Raw genomic sequence first — 9,040 nt, 5'->3', positions numbered from 1 at the left:
AGTGGATAAATGGTCAAGGTGATTCATGGTGGAATAAGGATGATTCACGGTGGTGAAGGATTGATTGTAATGGAGAGATAAGGTTGGTAATAGGTGGTGTTTGGTAACAGGTCAAGTGACCTTAGTAATAACGGGTGAAAACAGACTTCATTTCTTAAAAATACAAAAAAATAAAATAAAATTAAGTGACATTTTAAAACAAACTTGAAAAATTTGTTGTGTTAAAGTGATATTAACCCTTAAAGAAATAGACCTTAAGTTTGTATTAAATAGTAAAAGAAATACATTGCTATATTATTTTTTATAAAATACACCTGAAGTTTGTATTAAAAAGTAAAAGAAATACATTGCTATATTATTTTTTGTGATTTGGGTGAAAAAAGAAAGAACAGCCCTAAGGCCCTTAACTAAGCAAAATGCTTTAGCACTTTCAAATTCGTTTCCGCTTATCGCTCCCCTTTACCACCTAGACGTCATCACTCGACACCACAAATCGGAAAATTTGTTAAACAAAAAGCCCTAATTGTCAAAACTCACTCCCTCCCAAAATTCCCAAGTCAGCGTAACCTTCGATCCTTGTCAGAAACGCTTCCATTCTGGCATGAGATCTCATTACCACACCATTTTCAACTGTTTATATTAATCAGTTTGCTTTTAGCTTCTGGGTTTTTCTTCGAATTGTTAGTTGAAGAGGGTTCTTCTTTAGCCTAGTCAATCAACAATGTCAGAGGACGTGCTTCTACACCTCGCCTCAAACTCCTCTAATCAATCCGATCAGTCTCTGCCATCAAAAATTGCAAAACTCGAAGCCAGAATGGTGGGTAAAACCTCCACTGCCGTGGTGTCTACTCTCCAGCTTCCTGCTGCCCAAGCCGCAGCAACGCGGTCCTCAATTTCTTCTTCTTCTGCTGCCAAGTTCGGAGCTAATGCTGCTGGTGAGATTTATGCTGAATCATTGGATTCTAGCGATTCGGAAGAGGATGATAGTGTGAGTCTTTTGAACTTACTCTGCTGAAAATCATCTATACTTTTGTAAACATGACATAATTTTTGCTTTGCATAATTTTGCATATGCTTTAGTTTTAAGTATGATTTGATAACAACGACAAATTCTGATTTCAATGTAGAAGTCACGTCAATGCCCTCTTTAGCATAAGTAGTTTACCCAAACACTAGTTGCAATAATGTGATAATCACTTTCAAAGTTCATATCCAAACACCACTGAGCATGCATTACACATAGACTTTAGACGTGATAGGTTTATAGGTGCACGCTCCAGAAAATTTAGTTTCATTTTAGGTACTACGACCCAAATGTTTGTTCGAACTCTATAAGTTTCTTTTGGTACTATACTTTCAATCTCTTCTTATTTGCTTGTTAACTCTTCCCTAGAAGTGATTGTTTGTGACTTTTTACCACTGATCACAAACATAAGCAGTAGATCACTGTCAAGATCCACAATCAACTGCAAATCATGAGTTTATGAGCTTAAAGAAGTTATATAGATACATGGTTGTATAGAACGAGCTTCTTCTCAGCTCCATAAATCCACAAGAGATGTTAAATTTGTCTGTTAATCCTTCTATGTACATATAGTATAGGGCTGAAGCCTGAATGCAAGAAGCAGTAATGTATTTTCATATATTTGTTTATTACAACATTCTACTTTCATTTCTTTCTATTACAAAAACTACCCAACTATAGCACTGTACTTTTCAACTTTTTTCTTATTATAGCAGTCAAATTGCTTTGTATTTGGATGACCTTGCTATAATTGGGTGGATTTTTCAAAGTAAATGTTGAAGAAATGAAAGTAGGATGCTATAATAAACAAACCAATGGAAGTACATTGCTATTTCTTGCAATTAACCCTGCTAGTATGATACTACCTAGCACATGGCACAAGGCTACAACACTTATGATTAACAAAGCAAAATGCACCAAAAATAGACATACATTAGAGTAAGAGTCTGTTGTTTATTTTGTCTCATTAAGTGTGGTCTGGAAAATGACATCTGTCTAGAGTAGACAGTTAATGAAAATTGTTGCTTTCTTCGTTTGCTGAATAAACAGTTTGAATTCTATTGAATGACCATTTTACCCCTATGTGAAGAATCCTATGTAAGAAATTAGTGCTGAATGAACAATGGCTGTTTGATTAATGCTGTGAATGAAAAGTTTAAAATGGTAAAAACATGTGAACCTATAAATTATCTAGAAAATATTTATATATGATAATGTATGATATAATGATATGAGTTCAATGATTTGTGATCTCAACATCATTAATAATGCAAAGTGCAAGCTGTTCAAATGTCCAACCATATAACCAATAAATGCAAAAGTAAAACATAAGGAGTAAAATATCGGATCAAGTTATCAACATCTAAATTACCATATAACTAATAAAAACGAGATATAAAACAGTTGTTGTTTGTTTAAAAACAGTTAGATTTTCATATTAGCTAATCTTTAATCTTCATTTCTTTGCTAGAATGGGAGAGAGTTTCTCATACAAGCTAACTTTCAGAAGCGTAGAAAGCTTGCAGATGATGCTGACTCAGCTGCATCCGGACAGATTAAGGTTGATTTATTTCTTGAAATCATTAATATTAGTTTTACTACTACAAAAACCATATTATCCTTGTTTCATTTTCATTATATCTCAAACTTTCATATTCTTAATTTTTTATTAAGAATATGATGGGTTGCTACCCTACTTTCATTATTTATGCTACAACATTGTACTTTAGAAAATCCATCCAATTATAGCAATTACATTCAAATTGAAAGCAATTTTCACTACTATAATTGGGTAGAGTTTTCCAAGGATAATGTCTTAATAAGAAAAAAGTTGAACACATGATGCTATAATTGGGCATGATTCTAGAATACAATGTTGTAAAGGAAATAAATGAAAGTGGGTGCTATAATAAATAAATAAATAAAAGTATGTTGCTATGTCTTGAATTTAGCCTTTTTTATAATTGGTTTAAGAGTATCTTTTGTGATTGGAAAAAATCCAGGTGGCGGTGGATGCGAGGCAAAAAGTTGTGGAAGCAGTGGAGGTTAAGAGTGGCACAGATGTAAATAAGAGGAAACAAACACGTGGCAAGGGAAATTCTACTCCAGCTAGAGGACGTGGTTCCAATGATCAAACAAGAATACAAAACTCTACTCAATTGCTTACATCATCAAATGGTCTTCTCGAGAATTCACATCAAAAGGTAACGTTTTTGTGCATAGTTACATACATACATAGATGCATACATGCTTATATACATACATATATAGATACATACATATTTACACATACATACATACATACATACATACTACATACATATATACTTGCATACATACATACATACATACATACATACATACATATATACATACATACAACGCATACATGCTTATATACATACATACATATATACTTACATACATACGTACATATATACATACATGCATACATACATACATGCATACACACATACATACATACATATATATTTGTTTTGCATTGATCACATTGAAGTAACTACCAAGTTGTTTGTGTATAATTTTTATGGTTATTATACATGACTGAATGTAAGAGTTTGGTTGTTAGTCATATGTCTAAAATACCCTTTAACAATGAGAAATCTTACAGACAAAACTCAATACTACTTATGTGAAATAGGTATTTTTAACATGAAATCTTCCCTAAAGGGAATCATGATTGTGAATAAGGAATGAGACATCTCAAAAGTAGAAAGTAGAGTAATTTTTTAAGACTTGAAAGGCTAGTAAAATTAAATTGCTATATATATAAAAACAATATTGTTGACTTTGAGGAAAGTATATTGTCATTTATGTACAATATGGAAGTTGCAAGTATGAGGTAGATAAAGGAAACAAATCTATATATAAAAACTAAAAAGAATAAAATCATCATTTCTGAATTTCTGATGCTGACTCTCCCCCTAATTTATTTGTCTTGTGGAAATGTGCAAGTCTATAAAATCCTAAATTTCTTTTTTATTTTTACATTGCTCAGTTACTCTTATTTTAAAAATAACATCATCTCCATTTTTGTTTTATTGTGTAATAAACTCATAATCGCCCTTTTTTTTTTTCTAAATATATTTGCAGGAGAGTAGTTGGCTAAAAGAGCAACTTGGACAAAATGAACGTGCTTTGTTAGAGGTATGATTGACTAAACAAATTACTGGCATTTATCATTATTGTTTATTTGTTTTCACCTGATCATTATTATTTTTTTTAAAAAACAAATTAGGAGGAACTTACATCACTACGTGCCAAAATAATAACTCTAGAGGAGGACTTAAAGAAAGCTCGCCAAGAGGCCTCAGAATATCAACATCTATGCCAACAGTTGGAAAAGGTACTTATTTACTGTATTCTCTTTACAACTATTCCATATAATATTATTTCATATTTATGTTTTTCTTGTGATTTACAGGAGCTTAAGGAGCTTAAAAATAATGAACAGCAGGTGAAACCAAAAGTGAGTTTTTTGTTATATGTTATACTGTATGCTCATTTTTTATTAACTAGAATTTCTACAAAAGTAGGCCAACACATTCTGGAATTGTTCCTATACATATCCATTTGAGAAAATCTACTTTTTTTTTTACTTGTGTAATAAGATAATTACATTTATGACCCTGTATTGCAGAGAATGAAAGTCATATCTGATCTGTTGATATCTGTGTCTAAAGCTGAGAGACAAGAAGCAAGAACAAAAGTAAGACAAGATTCTTTGCGACTTGGCAACGTGGGTGTTATCAGGTAAAGTATCTAATAAATTACAGAAATGGTCCCTGTATTTTCTGATTTTTACAGTGTTTAGTCTAAAACGGTAAAATCAAAACCTTTTTCAGTGTTTGTCCTTATTTTAAGTTCTCATATTATGATATCAAGCTTGCAATAAGGACCAAAATCAATTAGAAACCATGAAATAAGGAGCAAAAATTAAAGGAAAGTTTCAATCTTGGACTAAACACGGTCAAACCAGAAAGAATAGGGACTGTTTCTGTAAATTACTCTTTTGGATATCTAATTTTTTGCTTTTTTGGTAAAATGCAGAGCTGGAACAGTCATATCTGAGACTTGGGAAGATGGGCAAGCCATTAAGGATCTTAATGCTCATCTGGTCTGTTCTATTTGATGCTTAATTTTTTTTAATCATGTTTCCATTATGTTAATAAAAAACATTTGAAAAAAACCCCTTCAACTTTGAAAAAAAAACAAATGAGAGCAAATCTATAAAGAGGGATGACTTTGACTTATATTGTGGAAAGTCTATATTCCCTGACTTTCTCTTTTAAGTCATTTTTTCTGCACTAAGTAAAAAAAGTAAAAGTAAGAGCATCTATCTATGATCTATGACATGTACACTATGACTTACAATTTCATATTGTGATTCCTAGAGGCGTTTGTTAGAATTGAGGGAGGCTGTTGAGAGGCAACGAAAGTCACTAAAGAAAAAGCAACCAGGTAAATCTTTATCTGTTAATCTGTTTCTTATTTTTTGAAAAATCTACCCAATTATAGCAATACCTTACAAATACAAAGCAATATTCACTACTACAATTGAGAATATTCTTTTCTTTAAAGTAGTATGTATATATGTATTAAAAGAAAATTAAAAGTAGTGTTATATTTCAGTAGATTTTTCAAAGTACAATGAAAATACATTCTTTAGTAAAAAAAACCGAAAGTAGGAAATGCCATAATAAACAAATAAATGAAAGCACATTGCTATTTATTGCATTTAGAAAGAAGCAACATGAACATCATTTCCTAGATTTTAATATTGAGTAAATTACACAAATGGTCCTTATGGTTTGGGGTAATATGCACGTTTGGTCCGTAGCTTATTTTTGTTGCGCGTTTGGTCCCTGTCTTACCTAAAAAGACTATTTTGCCCTTGATTTTTTAATTTATTTAAATAAGGTGGGCTAGGCAAGGTAATGTAAGGTGGGGTTGGGGGTGTGTTTATTTAAATAAATTAAAAAATCAAGGGTAAAATAGTCTTTTTAGGTAAGACATGGACCAAATGCGCAACAAAAACAAACAGTAGGGACCTTCCGAGTTAAAAAAAATAAGTTAGGGACCAAACGTGCAAATTACCCCAAACCATAGGGACCATTCGTGTAATTTACTCTTTAATATTTTGGTTCTAATTTCTAACCAAGTTTAAAGCCATTCATCTTTATATAAAGATAAAGGCGAAGGAACAGAAGCCGAATCTACAGAAGAAGACATCATCATCCAGGATGAAATTTATAAATCCCGCCTCGCAAGCATTAAACGTGTAAGTTTTTTTTTTATTATCACTACATATTTTTTTTTTTTCCAATATAATTAATTTCCACTTTTTTAAATTTGATGAAATATAACAACAGGAAGAGGAAAGCTATGTGCGTGAAAGAGATCGATATGAACTAGAAAAAGGACGACTTATACGTGAAATGAAACGTATAAGAGATGAAGATGGGTCCCGCTTTAATAATTATCAGATCCTTAATCATCGATATGCCCTCTTAAACCTTCTTGGAAAAGGAGGATTCAGTGAGGTTTACAAGGTCAGTTTTATTTTTCCTTTAAAAACATGTGACAACACCTAACCAACATTTTTTTTTTTTTTTTTTAAATCAGGCATTTGATTTGGTGGAGTATAGATATGTTGCATGTAAGCTTCATGGTTTAAACGCCCAATGGAGTGAAGATAAGAAGCAAAGCTACATACGTCATGCAATAAGAGAATACAATATTCATAAAACTTTGGTTCATCATCACATTGTTCGCCTGTGGGACATCTTTGAAATTGATCAAAATACTTTTTGCACCATTTTGGACTATTGCAGTGGTACATATATTCTAAACCCTAAAACCCTAAATTGCAAAAGACGTGAATGCCCTCCTCATTCTCATCATTGTAAGCTATATTATACAGGTAAAGATCTTGATGCTGTTCTTAAGGCAACCCCTATACTACCTGAGAAGGAAGCTAGGATAATTATTTATCAAATATTTCAAGGACTTATTTACTTGAACAAAAGAAACCAGAAGATTATTCATTATGATTTGAAGCCTGGAAATGTCCTTTTTGATGAATTTGGTGTTGCAAAAGTAACTGATTTTGGACTTAGTAAGATTGTAGAGGATGATGTTGGATCCCAAGGCATGGAGCTTACTTCTCAGGGAGCTGGAACATATTGGTGAGAGCTTTTTTTTTTTTTTTTTTTTTTTTTTTTTTTTTTTTTGTCATATATTATTATTAATAATTCATTTCCTACATATTCTCAGGTACCTCCCTCCAGAATGCTTTGAGCTAAGTAAGATCCCCCTCATTTCATCAAAGGTCAGTCATTCATACATATTTCACTTTATGTCATTCTCACTAATTAAAAAACGTAAATGCCCTCATCATAAAAAATGATTGTGTGTGTTGACTTGTTTTATTGCGAAAAATGAAAAATGAAAAATGAAAATAGGTTGACGTGTGGTCAGCTGGTATCCTGCTTTACCAAATGCTATTTGGGAAACGACCTTTTGGACATGATCAGACACAAGAGCGCATATTGCGTGAAGATACAATAATCAAAGCTCGAAAAGTTGATTTCCCTTCTAGACCTTCTGTCTCAAATGAAGCAAAGGTTAGTAGCATTTGTTTCATATTAATTTTCCTATTATCAGTCAATAAATTAATATGAACAGAATATTTTATTTTTTTCTTTCAGGAATTTATTCGGAGATGCTTAACATATAACCAAGAAGAAAGACCTGATGTGCTAACAATCGCTCAAGATCCCTACTTAATATACTCCAAGAAATGACCCCTTGTCAACAAAATATTGGAAATTTTCCTGAGTAATTGTCAAGTGTAGGGTTTCCCTTTTTTAAATTGCCCAAAAATTGGGCTTTTTGTTATGCGTGTTTTCAGTCCCATGACACCCTACAAAACATTTCTAGTCTCTTTTGTATGGGTTTCCTTAGTTGGACCTTTTTTAATGTAAATATAACAATGGGGTGAAGTGGGGTATTCAAGCAATGTATCATGTTATTCTTTTGTGACATGACATGAAACTTAGACTTCTTGTTTTCGTGACTGCATGCATGTGAAATGGATTTCAATTGGATGGTTGTGTAAGCATGTTAGGATCGATAATAAACTAACTGTTTGGGTTTTCTGTTTTTTTATTTTTAATAAAAATTCATAAATTTTGAATAAACAATACTAATTAAAATAAGCAACAACATTAAGCACATGCATGATAAGATCAAACAATTGAACAAATGGGTTAACTGTTTGAAATTTCTCCAAATTAGGAAGTTCTCCACAAACGAACATGTTATTGTATGACTGTATCTCTACCCTCTAGGTTGCAAGTTGCAACCCATATCATCTATCTCACAGTCCCCTTTAGACATAAATAATAAGTAGAGATTATGAAAATAATCAATATGGTAGAAGCAACTTACATGTCATCACCTCTAGAATTTCAATTCTCTCATTCATCCATCATAACAAAACAAACACACGCGCAAACACATCTCCTCATGATTTATAAAAACCATCCTATGATCCTATCAAGGGCGGAGCCACCCAAGGACCAGGGTAGGCTCAGGCCACCCTCAAATTTTCAATTTTTTTTTTCGAAATAAGATAATATTTGGGTGTAAGTTATTTCAAAAACATATGTAGTTCTAGTTGCGTTGGCAAGACACATAATATCACATCCTTAAACACTATGAGATCGATTCCATGGCCTTATATTTTGGCATGCTTTTTTTTTTAAATAATTCATTTTTAAAGTTACATTTTGGCCCCTCGTATTTAGAAGTTAAATTTCTATAGTAAGTTAGTTTTTAAAATTTACATATCTCACACCTTAAATTTTATAAATTTGCATAATTCCATTCTTAGATAAGTTTATTTATTTTTTAGTTTTTCTTTTTCAGATTTATTTTACTTATATATAAAAAATTGAATTTAAGGGGCTATTTTACTTTTCGCATAGAGCC

General features: G+C 31.9%; 1 protein-coding gene across 1 annotated transcript; it reads left to right on the top strand.

Annotated features, from left to right (window-relative positions):
* The first annotated feature begins 430 nt into the window (after positions 1 to 430).
* On the top strand, positions 431 to 8,118 carry TSL (Protein kinase superfamily protein). Its single transcript, XM_079086692.1, has 16 exons — positions 431 to 988; positions 2,496 to 2,585; positions 3,028 to 3,228; positions 4,139 to 4,192; positions 4,284 to 4,391; positions 4,470 to 4,514; positions 4,686 to 4,798; positions 5,096 to 5,162; positions 5,440 to 5,506; positions 6,235 to 6,326; positions 6,418 to 6,597; positions 6,671 to 6,881; positions 6,969 to 7,233; positions 7,322 to 7,376; positions 7,510 to 7,671; positions 7,756 to 8,118. The coding sequence occupies exons 1-16, from the start codon at positions 722 to 724 to the stop codon at positions 7,849 to 7,851; spliced, it is 2,073 nt and encodes a 690-aa protein (XP_078942818.1). The 5' UTR covers positions 431 to 721; the 3' UTR covers positions 7,852 to 8,118.
* Positions 8,119 to 9,040: the final 922 nt, after the last annotated feature.

Source organism: Lactuca virosa, chromosome 3, assembly GCF_052849685.1.
Source record: "Lactuca virosa cultivar CGN04683 chromosome 3, Lactuca_virosa_CGN04683_v6, whole genome shotgun sequence".
Lineage (NCBI taxonomy): Eukaryota > Viridiplantae > Streptophyta > Magnoliopsida > Asterales > Asteraceae > Lactuca > Lactuca virosa.
Note: the sequence above shows the minus strand (reverse complement) of the source record. Positions and strands in the feature narration are given on the sequence as shown.

Bases quoted from the DNA above. Each gene is read 5' to 3' on its own strand.
- TSL (XM_079086692.1), top strand. From the start codon at position 722: ATGTCAGAGGACGTGCTTCTACACCTCGCCTCAAACTCCTCTAATCAA. The intron at 2,586-3,027 runs GTTGATTTATTT...GAAAAAATCCAG, and splicing joins CTGCATCCGGACAGATTAAG to GTGGCGGTGGATGCGAGGCA. The intron at 4,515-4,685 runs GTGAGTTTTTTG...CCTGTATTGCAG, and splicing joins AACAGCAGGTGAAACCAAAA to AGAATGAAAGTCATATCTGA.